Raw genomic sequence first — 13,916 nt, forward strand, 5'->3', positions numbered from 1 at the left:
AGAAATAATGCAAATTGAAAAGTGATTAGACAGGAACTGACACATCCACTGGACATGATCACATAAAATGTCATCGAAGTTAAGAATTAGAATAGAAGATTAGTAGATAGTTATGTGTTCTCTAATTAATTTCCCTTCTCGATAAGACAATAGAATAAGACTTGTGGGTGGTGAAAAAAAACCCTGTGTTTTGACCGTGATAAAGTTAGGTCTACTTTAGGCAGCCATCTTTTATTCCACTTTCTTCTACCTTTACAGTGGATTATTTTTGTGGCAAACATGTTCGTTGAACCACGAGAGATGAAGCATATTTTTCTTTTGCAGATTCCAATCTTGTTTTTTATACAAATATACTTATATCCCTGCCAATACAAGTTCTTTCTTTATTATATTATATATATATATATATATATATAATATAATCACATATACCCCTAACATCAGAATCGTTACACCATCGGTATCTCTAGTTGCTGATACAATCTATACTAGCTTAAATGCATGAATTCGAACATGTTATTGTGGTTTGAATTTGAAAATAGGTCAGAGTTGTAGTGACATATATTATAATATTATTATTATATTTGAATTCGATCGTAAGTCCATCTCTTTATATATATATATATATATTTTGTAATATTATTGTACATTTAAGGCGTAAATATTTCAAAAGGTCACTCAACCCTGAAAATAATGTGACATCAATAACTGAAAATATTGAGTTGGGTATGCTTGGAGTCAGAAGTTCTATATATTCTTTCCAACTAAATCTCTAGAAGGAAGGCCTTGGTTTGACTTGTTTAATTGATTCGTACATATGTGGGATTTTTTTGGAGTTTAAAACGAAATAAGTTTCAATTATAGCTTCTCAAACAAAATGAAATATGAAAAAATGAGCATTCGTAGTATTCAAAGAAAGAAGCAACGCTCCCTGGACTCTTCTCTTTGAATTGCCTATTGAGTCAGGGTCGATGCTTACAAAAATATCGAGCCGACAGGTTCAACAATAGGTAGTCGCCCTCTCTCATCACGCCTCAACAAAATGGAAAATATTCTTTCTTCCCGTTAGTGGGGGTGGAACTATTACAAGTCCTGACAACCAGGTTTAAAAGATAATTTCTTTTGAAAAAAGCAGTCCAGAGTCATTCAATTTAACGTTATATCAATAAAGTCATTCAACTTAAGACTTTTGTCTTACAAAATCACTCACCCTAATTTATAATGAAAAGAATCTGATGTAACAATATAAATTAGTATTTTTTAATCTCCTATAGACATGAATCTCACTTGACCAACCATCCCATCTAAAATTTGATTTCAACTAAAATAGAATTGAAGAATTTTTTTTTTCTTCTAATAGAGACGAAGATTTGCAAACTTTACAAACACTTCCAAAGCGGAAACCGGAGCAAAACTCATGAGAAAGTCTTGATGATTAAATTGGCTCAGTTTTTTTAATTAAAAACATAAAGGTATCACTGTATCAGGTCTACGCTCAAGTTACTGAATTTCATTTCTTATCATTTTAGTATTGACTAATTTATAAATTTATAATTTTTAAAATTGTCAGAATTTTAGTATATTCATTTATGGATATAAAATAATATAACGAGCTCAAAGGTAATAATAAGAATTTTGTGAGTGTTAAACGCTTACCCTTCAACTCACTATTTTCATTAGTCAAAGTCGTAATGGCTAGAAAACAAAGTTGAATGACTTTAATACATAATATCTTAAAAATTGAGTGATTTTTAAAAATATTTACTTTACATTTTAAGTACCAGAGGATCCAAATCTTGTTTTTCATCTTCTTCATGCTTTCCACTTTTGTTAATTGTAGAGGGTAAAATCAAAGGTTGATATGAATGACATGTTCTTAATTAAAAGTCAAAATGATGTTGAATGGAAAATGGGCTAATTAACTTGGCTCTTACACAGCACTGACGTATATTATACTTACTGAATCCGAATTACCACTGAAAATTGAATCGTGAATAATGCTAATGGAAAAATCTAAAGGGTAAAAAGGTCAATATGAATGACATATTCCTAATTAAAGTCAAAATGATGTCGAATGAATGGGCTGATAAACTTATTTTACACATCACTAACATATATTATACTTATTGAATTGAATCGTGAACAATTCTAATGGAGCAATCTTAGGATAATTAAAAAAAAAAAAAGAAGGTAGTTAGAAGGAGATGAGATACAAGAACATAAAAGGGAGATGAGATGATATTATATGTAACGTATTAAGAAGTCTGAACAGTGTAACGAAGGTAAATGGAGAAAGCAACTATTTAACTTTATCTTTTGTAAAAAAAAATAATTTAATTTCAACTTTGATAATGTACGAAGAAAGTGAATAAGTGATTACTTATCTTATAAAAATATAAATTTCTAATATGCTAATATAAATTTGTCCAATGACCATAGGAAGGTCAAAAAATCAAAATTTGTCCATAAAGGAAGTAGTAGGTGAAAAAGTTTGACCACCCTATTTCTACATTTTTGTTAAGCACCCTTCAAATTGGGCTATGTGTGCACTTGCCCAGTAACTTTTAACCAACAAAGCCCACCAATTGGAGATAGCATGTTAAAAAAGGTCCACATTGTTTGTATGTAAATCTCTTATAGCCTGTAGGGGCATGGAGTGGCACATGAATACAACTACAAGGACATGTGAGTCCAGAATGCTACATTATAATATAATTCCTTTCTAATAATAAGTTATAAGAACAAGAGTACCTTTATTATAAACCAAACAAACAATAATCGTTATCCCACAATAATGGTCACTTGGTAAAAAAATATTATTAGCGGTAACTAAGTTAATTGTCACTAAATATATATTTTTAGCGATAATTAATACTCTTTGTATATATTCCTAAAATCTTTAGCGATATGGGTTCTAAAAACACTTAACTAATGCCGGTAAAGACTTTAACACCCTTTATTAATGTCAATATTCATCGCCGCTAAAAGTTATTTTCATTGTAGTGAATTTAGCTCCCTTTGACCTTTGAGAGTTAGAATCCGTTTGAATTGACTAATAAAAATAGTTTTTAAGTCAAAAATAAAAAGAACGGGAGATCTACTTTTGATTTCTAACTTATTTTAAGTCATTTTTTTACTTTGTTCATAACTTATTTTAAGTCATTCTTTAATTTTTTTTTAAAGTTATTTTTTCTATTTGTCAAAAACTTCTTAAAAATCAAAAACTGACTTAAAAGTAGGTTTGACCGACTTTTAAGCCAATCCAAACGGGCTTTAAAGCTAACACACTTCTTGAAAGTTGTATCATTCGATCTGACTTTGAAATCATTAGCACTCTAAACATGCTCTAAATATATCAATTTAATTACTTCAAACTACCTTTAAACTTTTCTATGAACTCTTTTCTGATTTTTCCCTCACATCTACATACATTCCTTCCCCGCAAATTTTATTTATGAAATTACTTTAAATTTATTTCTATTGTATCCTTTATTTGAATTTTCTTAATTATTATAGTAAAATTTTATTGTTACATACATATAACAAAAAAAATTATTTATCATAATGAAATATAGTTATTATATTATATAGTGGATAAGTACCATAGAAAGTTTAAATTAAGGATATGCGATATGGTTGATCCATTTGGAGGGAAAAAGGAAAAGCATACGTCCATCAGCTGCGGGAAAACCAATTATCGGATCACAGGATAAAACTTCCCACTTAGCCCTTCAACTTTTCTAAATATGCAATCTTAAACCATCTATTCTTTTGACTTCATAATTTTTTTGGCATAATAATATTTTTAATTTTGTTTATATTTTTAAATTTTAAATTTTCATAAATAAATTAAATCTGAAGAAAATTAACAATTCAATACATGTATTTTATATGATATGATACGCATAAAAAATTATATCGAACACACGTTTTTACTTATATTTAATTTTATATAAATTTAAGTATTTATTTATGCACATTTAAATTGAAGTTTATAGATGTTAGCTGAAATCAAGTTCATTAACATGTTTATGTATTATATTTTATTTAATTCCTCGAATCCATTTTACTACAAGAAGATATTTATTTCATATTAAAATGTGAATAATATTGGATATAGTTTAATTTATTGATATGTAAAATATTTTTGTTTGTTATATAATCATTAATTAATTATATAGAATTTAACTTGTGATCTAGAAGCATTAAGAATGAATCAAAGAGAAGTACTAGTGGTGGAAAGCTACCAAAACAAAAAGATGGGTGGTAAAAGGACTGAAATGGCACAAGTGAGCTGTCAATGTTAGACCAAATCTTAAGTGGTAACTTAAGTAAATAACCAAAGAAGCAAGCCCTTAAAACTAAAACCATAGAATACCAAGACTCAGTTTGTTTATCCTCTGTTCTACTAAAATCTGACTCTGTGAATCTCTTTCAAAAATATGAATCTCCGACTTTTTCTCTTTTCTTTCATCATCGTCATCCTTACCTGAATAAAATCGATTTTACAGCAAAACTTATCTGTGTTTTCGCTTCGCCACCATGTATTCCCCTTTCAGAAAAGCTAATGGGGATACAGGTAGACATGGCAGAAGCAAATCCGTCTGGAATATCTTTGTTTACAGGTCATCTTCTAAATTTGATAAAAGGGATCCTCCAAAAGAACTAATCTGCCCCATTTATGGATGTTTGATGTTTGATCCAGTTGTGGTGTCTACTGGCCAGAGTTTTGAGAGGACTTCTGTTCAAGTTTGTAAGGATTTGGGGTTTAAACCCCAACTTCCAGACGGTTTAAACCCGGATTTTACCAACGTGATACCGAATTTAGCTTTGAGGACGACAATTCTTACCTGGTGTGAAAAGTCAGGGGCGGAGAAGCCGCAGCAGCCGGATTATTACGTTGTTGAGTCTGTTGTTCGTGCTTCGATGGCTTCGACTTCTTCTTCTTCGATCTCTAGAGAAGATTCTAGTATACGGGTGTCTGAGAGGGATTTGTTCAAGGGGGGAACGGAGAATTCACCTATGCTTCTCTCTCAAGCCGCATCGGAAATGAAATCGAGGGATAGTCATTTCTACTCTTCTTCGAGCTCTGAAGAATCTGTTATCGCTAACAACTCGCCGCTACTCCCTTTTAAGACTCGTCTCTCCAGCTACTCTTCTTCGTCGTCGCAATCGACTTCGTCGGAGATAGTCTCCGGTGAAGTCCCGTCGTCTGCTTCCACGTCATCGGTAGATGATTATTACGTTGTTCAATTTAAGAAATCGGACGTTTATGAACAGGAACAAGCTGTAATTTCACTGAGAAAAAGTACCAGAACCGATGAGGAAGCTAGGGTTTCACTGTGCACGCCGCGGCTTTTATCGGCTCTCAAGCCGTTACTGCTCTCTAGGTACGCCGGAGTTCAGCCAAACGCCGTGGCCGCATTGGTCAACCTCTCGTTGGCAGATATCAACAAAGTGAAAATTGTTCGAGCCGGAATGACCTCTATGCTAATTGATCTTCTCAAAAGCGGGTCCGAGGAGACCAAAGAGCACGCAGCCGGTGCTATATTCAGCTTAGCTCTGGAAGATGACAACAAGACAGCAATTGGAGTGTTGGGCGCATTGCAGCCGCTTTTACATGCTCTGAGGTCGGAGACGGAGCGGACTCGTCACGACTCCGCATTAGCCCTTTATCATTTGACCTTAGTGCAGAGTAACCGAGTTAAGCTCATCAAACTCGGAGCTGCAAATACACTCCTGGGATTGCTCAAAGCCAGCGATATGGCGGGTAAAGTAATGCTGGTGCTATGCAATTTAGCAGTGAGTGAAGAGGGTAAATCAGCATTACTGGACGCCAATGCAGTGGATGTACTGTTGGGGATACTGAGAAATTCGAATAAATTGGATGATTCGACTCGGGAGAATTGCGTGGGGGCTTTGTACTCACTGAGTCAGAAGAGTTTAAGGTTCAAGAGTATGGCGAAAGAGGCGAAGGCGGGTGAAGTATTGCAAGTGGTGGTGGAGCGAGGAAGCGAACGGGCGAGGGAGAAGGCAAAGAAGATGTTGATCGCTATGCAAACAAGGGTAAAGGAGGAGTATGAGGATGAAGAAGAGGAGGTAAACTGGGAAGGAATACTGGAAGGATGATTGAGTCGAACTCGGTACTGGGTTGATTAGTAAAAAGTGTAATTATAATTATTTGGGGTTCTGGGACTGTTTATCATGTTCATGATTATAGTTAGCGTTTGATTTTGCTTAATTTGGGTCCTAACCTTCTTTTCTTTGTTCTAGGTGTTGTTGTTAGTTATTTAAGAATGTAATTTGGAGTACAATTGTGTATATAATTAGGACTGAAAATGCAATTTTGGTTTGAAGGTTTGTTTTATTAGTATATAGTTTTATACTTTAGTTGGCAAGTTGCCATGTTAGGAGAAATCAAGAGGTGTTTGTGTTTGACAATGTCATAAAGAATGACCAAGTTGACTCTACTTTTCTGCCAAACCAAGCTGTATGGATTATAATGAAACTTTTCTGGTACTATTTAATTATAACTTCTTTTATTATGTTTTTTAATTATAGCTTCAACTAGGTTGGATTATAATTTTTTTAGTGGGACATAAATTTGCCTACCACTTAATCTTGTGTTCTGTGGACCCATAATTCAAATAGAAAAAGTGTGTTGATTTGGATGATAGATCTGTTTTTGGAGTATAAAACAGAATATGCTAAATTGCTAGGACCATTAAATTTTCTCGTCTTTGTCGCTTTTCTGGAATTAAATATCAAGATTATTTTTGGAAAATTGCCATTAAGATATGGTGTTTTCTTTATTTGCTTAAGCAAGATTGTGCTAAATTGATCAAATATTGGTTACATTGTTGCTGAAAAAGATAGTGGTCATCCTTTAAATAACATTCATTAGTTTTGTCACTTTAAATATTGAATAGAACTTTCTTATTAAATGATGTTTCCTCGTAAGGACGTCTAATTTTGAACATTAAAAGAATACGATATTTACATTCTTGACCTCCAAAATTCCATTATTCAATACGTCTTTATCCTAGAAGTTTTATTATTGAAAATCATAATTGGATTTAAGGCTAGCATTTGCAGACTTGGTGTTGATAATGTTATCGAGGCCAAAAGCTTAACATGGGCCTCTCTCTTGTTCACTTTATTTGTTTAACATCACAATATTTAACGATTGAATTATGTAAGTAAAAAACTAAGACTCATGTCCTCTTGATCGATATCATGCAAATTAAACTGTATTCAATCATGTAAATAAGTTTATTAAAAAATACCATATAGTTATTAGTTTGGGTACTAGCAAATACACTAGAAAGATAGACTACTCTCTCTCTTTTTCTTTCTAAAAGCATTATGGATATGTTCTAAAAAATACTTGTTTGGCTTGTGGTTGTTACTTTACTTTTTGTTGCGAGGGGAATAAGTTTAGTAGAGAGTGGTTTACTTAAAAGTTTCATCTTGATAAATGAATTAAACACAACAAAAGAAGTTTATGAAAACTTCAGAAATAATGTTTTTTAAAATTTGAAATATAAATAAATTTTCGAAACACATTATTGGAAATGAGTAGTATGATAATATAGATATAAAAAAAATACAATTGTGATCCAAAATTGTCACTGCAGTGCAAGCTAAGGTGTATGATGAAGCTTTAGATGTTTCAAGAAGAACCACGAAAAGATGTCTAAGCAAGAAAATTTAACACAAACTCAATGAACTAAAATTAAAATGTGGGCAAAGTGTAAAAATACATACGTACCCCACTCCACTATGTTTTGTCATCAGTATTAATTTTTTTTCTCTTTTTACAGAAATATTTTCGCTTCAATAGCTCCCTTTTTCATATTGTACATAGAAGGTCCCAGTAATGAATAGTTCTAATCCAATTTCTTCAACAATGTACATTTTCCACAATTCATAGTAGTTTAGTTGCTAGACTTAATATGTAATATCCGGATCTAATTCACTTTTATACGGCTCGTGAAAGGAAGATTGTCAAAGTTCACATAAGCTAATGATAGTTTATATAGTACTTTTACTCGCGCTAACAACCTTTTCATGTTCAGCCTCAATTGGAGCATGAATCAAAAAGCTCAAACAGACTAAATGTGACTTTGATATTCTAAAAAAAAAATTTGACATTCAGACTTAACTCAAGCTACACTTTCACCTTATTGGTGATGTTTTTGATTTTTCCATCTGGTAATCACCACACTTGTTTATCGCTTGCTATGTTGTTCAAAATTGATAATTCGAACTGAAAAAAAAGTAACTGGTCAATTAGTATTAGGTTATTGGTTTAGTAGTTTTGATAACGATTTTAATTTTTTCCTTATTAAGTTATCGATTCCTAATGATTTGAGATTTTTTCTTCACGAGTTAACCGATAACCCAATAGAAAATTGAATAATTTATTTATACCATTTTGTATATAAAATCCTTGATTTATAAGTTTGGTTTCCTACTTCTATTTCCTGGTTGTCTCAAACACTTGATTATTCTACAAAATAAAAAAGATTATTTTTTAGCAAGATGTAACTTGTAAACTTATATGCATCATTTGGTCTGTCACCTTATTTTCAATGTCTTTTTTATGTCAAATTTAACGATAAAATTAATAACCAAACCAAGAAAAATAAAAATTCAATAAGCCAATAAAATTTCTTTTATACCGATAACTATTAAGTCAAATAGATAAATTTTAATATCGAACTAATACGATACACAGCCCTGGTCTTGCCCTACCCCGTTTTATTGAAACCATAATAATATTGCGCTGGGGCCTTTGGCACGGCTTCACTATCAAAGAAAATGACCAAATTGACAAAGACGCGAAAAATCCCAAAGAGGAAAAAACCCGACGGCCGTTGTTCTCCTTTTCCATGTCCACCATCCAAATCGTCGAGAAAGGCAAATGTCACCGCTGGTTCCTCCAATGACTCTGAGCCATTTCCCGATTACTCTCAACCCACGCCGGAGGAATGCCGAGCCGTACGGGATGATCTTTTGGCTCTCCATGGTTTCCCCAAAGAATTCATTAAGTACCGCAAGCAAAGATCACTCGATCACATTAAATACGAAGAAGATGATATTAGTGGTGCTGAGCCTTGTACAGAGAGTGTGCTGGACGGTCTGATAAACACAATTTTGTCCCAGAACACCACCGAAGCTAACTCTCAGAAGGCTTTTGCTTCCCTCAAATCCTCTTTCCCAACCTGGGAATGTGTATGTTTTTTTTGTAAATTATTTATATTTCTTCATATGTGCTTGCTTTAGTATGGCTAAAATTAACTCAAGAAGCTATTTTGTTAAGTTTATTGTATTGTAGTAACTGCTTTTCGTCTATTTTAGGGTTTTAGCGTTTATTGTAGACTGTTATTTCGGCTGTTGGCGTTTATCTGTCAAGTGTCACCTTTCAAGTAGTGACTGATTCATTATATGTGGTGTTTTCTTGCAAGTGATGAATAGGACTGATATTGATATTTGCTTGTGATCAAAGTTCAATGGCTTTTTTTGGGCAGGATTTTGGTCGCAAACCTTGTTTAAAACCAAGAATGTCTATGGATTTTCACAATTTACTCTGTAATCGATTTGTTGTTGACTGATGAAATGGATAGACTTGGCACTGCCGACCAACTTATTCATGTAATTTTATCTTCAAATGCTTAGGTTCTAGCTGCTGATGCAAAACTTGTTGAAGATACCATAAGATGTGGAGGTTTAGCACCCACCAAAACTTCTTGTATCAAGGGAATATTAAGTTCATTGTTACAGAAAAAAGGAAACCTGTGCTTGGAGTATTTGAGAGAGCTATCTATAGAGGAAATCAAAAGGGAGCTCTCTTGTTTCAGAGGAATTGGTCCCAAAACGGTAAATTGTTTTCAGTTTGCTTGGGGAATCATGGACCGTGTTTAAGTCTAACATGCGTTGAGTTTGGAATTTGGATATTGATAATTGATATGCGTGCTTGTCACATATCAATAAGTGTTAGTGATTTTTTTGATATACTTGTCTCTAAGAGATATTGCGAGTTTCTATTGCATATTGATTGAACAGCAAAGCCTGGATTCAAATTAAAAATACCATATTCAGATTTGTTCTATTCATGTTGATAACCAGTCAGAAGTATCTCAGTAAACAGAAAAGGAGGATATCATGCCTCTTTGTTATTAGCTCTCATCTATAAAAAATTACTACGACATTCTGTTGTATTACAAGGAAATATTACGTTTAGTCGGACACTATTTAACATACCCTATTTGTGCTCTGTTCTTTTCATGGTAAAGAAGAAGAGCACGAGGGAGGAAGATAAGAAGAGAACCTGAAGCAGCTGAGAGCAATAACAAAACTTAGTGTTTATTTAGTTTCCAATTCTAGTGCACATGCACCTATTCATGGAAGATATGTTCTTCCCTTAAATTGAGGACATGGGTGCTATTGCCTTACTTTTATTTTTAAAATTATGTGTATGCGGAAAGACATAGGAAATAGCAGATCACAAAATGCTTAAGACGCGTGACAAAGGTTTACCCAACATTTCCTGAGAAAGTCCAGACTCCCATACGTGAATTTTAAATTGTAGATTGTGCTTGCCTGTGATGGGGTAGAAATTAACCTATTATCTGAAAGATGACATTAAAAGGAACAAGGCTTATGCTAATGGTGGTGCTTGCAGATTGAAAGATCTTATCACCAACAACCTTTATAATTTGCATTTTACCAGCTTCTATGATTCTAATAATATGCAATGGATGCAGGTGGCATGTGTCTTGATGTTCCAACTTCAGCGAGATGATTTTCCAGTGGATACACACGTGAGTTTTCACTTTAAAGGGCATAGTGTCTGTTCAAAGTACTTGGCTAACATCTTCCTCAAAAAGAAGTACTTGGCTAACATGCAACACTTATTACAGATTTTTCAGATTGCAAAGACTCTTCATTGGGTACCTGCTGCAGCTGATGTGAAAAAGACATATATTCATCTGAATCGACGAATTCCAGATGAACTAAAGTTTGACCTTAATTGTCTCATATATACCCATGGTAAGGTCTGTAGAGAATGCTCTGGAAAAGGTTCTAACAAACCCAAAAAGGAACAATTTGACAAACTTTGCCCATTACTGGGCCAAAGTTCTGATGCAATATGAAACCATATTAGGAACTCTGTATCTTTTCATGTACATGAGGTCTTTTCTTTCTTTTTGTTCTCTTTCATTGATCCGTGAACTCTACGTATCTATTTGTGTACATGAAGTTTTTGCATTTTTTTTGTTCTCTTTCATGATCCCTTCACTTTTGGTGCTGCATTTGGGTCTTGTACACAAAGATGAAACAAAAATGTGGTGGATTGAGAACAAATTAATTACTTCATGTCTTTGGATCACTTCTTAGAGAAGACCGGCTACGTCTTATCTATTTTCACTAGTCATTTGTAATGCATCTATGCATAGTGTAGGCTCCTTTTGGTTGTGCTTTTGTTGTGTTTTTCACCCCCTTATTGAGGAATAAATCTTTTTGTTAATTGAGTTAGAAGAATGAATGGGGTTTGAGATGATTGGAGATAAGCACCAAATAACAATGTGGTATTACAACACATTCCATTATGCTTCTGAATTGGCAAAAAAGCTTTAAAAATGTGGTCCAATGAGCCAACTTGGGTAGATGGAAACAAAGAACCTTAGCTGGTTAATGCTAGTACATGCCAATGATTTGTTTTAGCTTAAAGTTATCTTCCTAGGTGCTGGATACAAACTTATTATGCCGAAACTAGATATGCTCAGATCTAATTGGTGGACCTTTAATTAAAAGATTTGCTCGTCTCATTATCCACTTCTAATTTTATTTTATTTTTCTTGTAATCAACAAGTAACATTTGCTTTTGACAAGGATTAATAACCATATTTTACAGTAGAAATTTGAATTTATTCTAATCTTGAGTTAGGATGGGAGTTCAGATGAAAACTGTTACAGCTGCTTAGCAGCTGTGGTGCTGGTTTCTTTTTTGAGGATGTGGTCCACACTAGCATGAGCCTATAAGTAACGACGATTAACAAGTTTGCTACGTTCTGGTGCAAGTTTTTGTGCTGCTAAGTTACCTTAAAGAGGTGATATTTCAGAGTGAAGAAACAGATTTTCTTCGCGAGCTTAACTGATGTCTTGGGAAAAAAACAGAAAGAAGGAACTAATGAGATGTACTCGAAATTAAAGATAAAGTGGAAAAAGTCCCAATTCAGTAATGCACTAGGCTCCCTGTTCTGGCTTTATGTGAACCTTTTTATTAAATAATGATATAGTTGGATATGATGTTGGCTATGCATGACTGTGCCATTTTCTTTTGGTGGTGCTACTATAATATATTTTGCATCTCCTATAAAATGTAGCATTCCAAACCATTTGGCATGCCAGGAACTTTTCATTCCAATGGATGAGGCACTGTACCAAAAATCTACCAACTTAAATCTCCTTTCAACTGGACTGAATGGAACAGATAACGTCTGTTGCAAAACTACTACTTCAGATAAAAAGCTTAGAATTTTTGGCTTTGAGGTAAGTCCTTGTTCAAATGATATCATTAGTTCAAAATCTGAAAGTGGTGAGAGTATTAGCTCCTCTGAAACATTTGAGGATGAAAGACTAGTGGAAAAAACTTCCATCTCAATGAGTTCCTCTAGCATAGTCCTTCCGAACCCAAATGAAAACCTCAGAAACTTGAGCTCCTCAGTTTTCAGTAAGTTTAAATACGAGTGCCGCTTCTGTCTAAAGAAGTTTGCAAACTCACGGGCACTGGGAGGTCATCAGAATGCCCATCGAAAAGAGAGGCTGAAGAAGAAAAGAATGGATCTTGAGGCAAAGAGAGCTAGCTCCATGCTCCATTTTTTCTCTTTAATCAGAAACGGTGGAGTTATCTACCCTTACTATTCTCTAAGTCATCAAAACCTCTTTGTTTCTGGAAGTTCAACCATCAATTTCAGCTCCGTATATCACTGTCAGAATGGTACTCATCCCCTATATGTTGTTGTTGATGCTCATCCCCAAGGTGAACTACAATTGCAGAATAACTGTTCTACGTTGTTGCAGGGTGGTGAGTCCAGAGAAAGAGACCTGTTGTCATGAGCAGTAGTTATTTTGCTGGAAAATGTCTGTCATCTAAACATAGGTGCTAGTATCTCTGGAAACCAATTGAGTTATTTATTTCACTTATCAGACAAGGATATGTCATTTATTTCGACTAGTACTGCTTATTTGAATATCTCCAGTTTTGGATCTAATATGTTCTTAATTATTTTTAGAGCATGTTTGGATGTACTTATAAGTCAAAGTCATAAATTAGGATTTCTAAGTATGACTTGGCTTAAAACATGTATTTTGAATGTGTTTTTAAGTACTTGTTTTGGCTCAAAAACAAGTCAATCCAGACATGCTCATGGTTCAGACCACACCTTCAAAGTTACACTTCCAGAAAATCCTCTATTTGGATGAGCTTTTAGTTAAAAGTTAAGTACTTAAAATGAGTTAATCCAGGCTCACAATATCTTACGACTATCGAGCTTTCCTTTTGCTTTTTTTTTTAAAAAAAAATTATTTAATTTTTACGAGCAGTGCGCAATAGCTGACATAATACTTAGGTTGTAAGTTTTTACGATGCTTAAGTATGTATGTGAATTAGCTTAGTTTTTGTTTGTGTTTATGTTAAATTGATAAAGGTGTATCTTTTACATTAATCATGTCTTGAAATAATTTCTACGTCGAATAAAATAGAAATAAAATTGAGCACATTGTATATTTGACCTCACAAATTTTGTCGGATAATATTTGATATGTTTTTTTACTTTATATGGTTAATTAATAAGTTTGTTCTATATGGTTTCTTAGTAGTTAAGAAGTCTGAAATAAAAGCACCTTGA

At 33.6% G+C, this 13,916-nt stretch overlaps 2 protein-coding genes and 1 long non-coding RNA gene across 3 annotated transcripts; all 3 read left to right on the top strand.

The window, feature by feature from the left end:
- The first annotated feature begins 3,344 nt into the window (after positions 1-3,344).
- LOC101258053 (U-box domain-containing protein 38) lies at positions 3,345-6,356 on the top strand. Its single transcript, XM_004236099.5, has one exon. The coding sequence runs from the start codon at positions 4,543-4,545 to the stop codon at positions 6,127-6,129; it is 1,587 nt and encodes a 528-aa protein (XP_004236147.3). The 5' UTR covers positions 3,345-4,542; the 3' UTR covers positions 6,130-6,356.
- Positions 6,357-8,770: 2,414 nt separating this feature from the next.
- Positions 8,771-11,537, top strand: LOC101257755 (putative DNA glycosylase At3g47830). The gene is made up of 4 exons (XM_004236098.5): positions 8,771-9,237; positions 9,682-9,882; positions 10,770-10,826; positions 10,926-11,537. The coding sequence occupies exons 1-4, from the start codon at positions 8,824-8,826 to the stop codon at positions 11,157-11,159; spliced, it is 906 nt and encodes a 301-aa protein (XP_004236146.1). The 5' UTR covers positions 8,771-8,823; the 3' UTR covers positions 11,160-11,537.
- Positions 11,538-12,867: 1,330 nt separating this feature from the next.
- On the top strand, positions 12,868-13,298 carry LOC138347298 (uncharacterized). Its single transcript, XR_011220087.1, has 2 exons — positions 12,868-13,006; positions 13,090-13,298. It is a non-coding gene; the product is annotated as an uncharacterized lncRNA (long non-coding RNA).
- The last annotated feature ends 618 nt before the right edge of the window (positions 13,299-13,916 follow it).

This window comes from Solanum lycopersicum, chromosome 3 (genome assembly GCF_036512215.1).
Source record: "Solanum lycopersicum chromosome 3, SLM_r2.1".
Lineage (NCBI taxonomy): Eukaryota > Viridiplantae > Streptophyta > Magnoliopsida > Solanales > Solanaceae > Solanum > Solanum lycopersicum.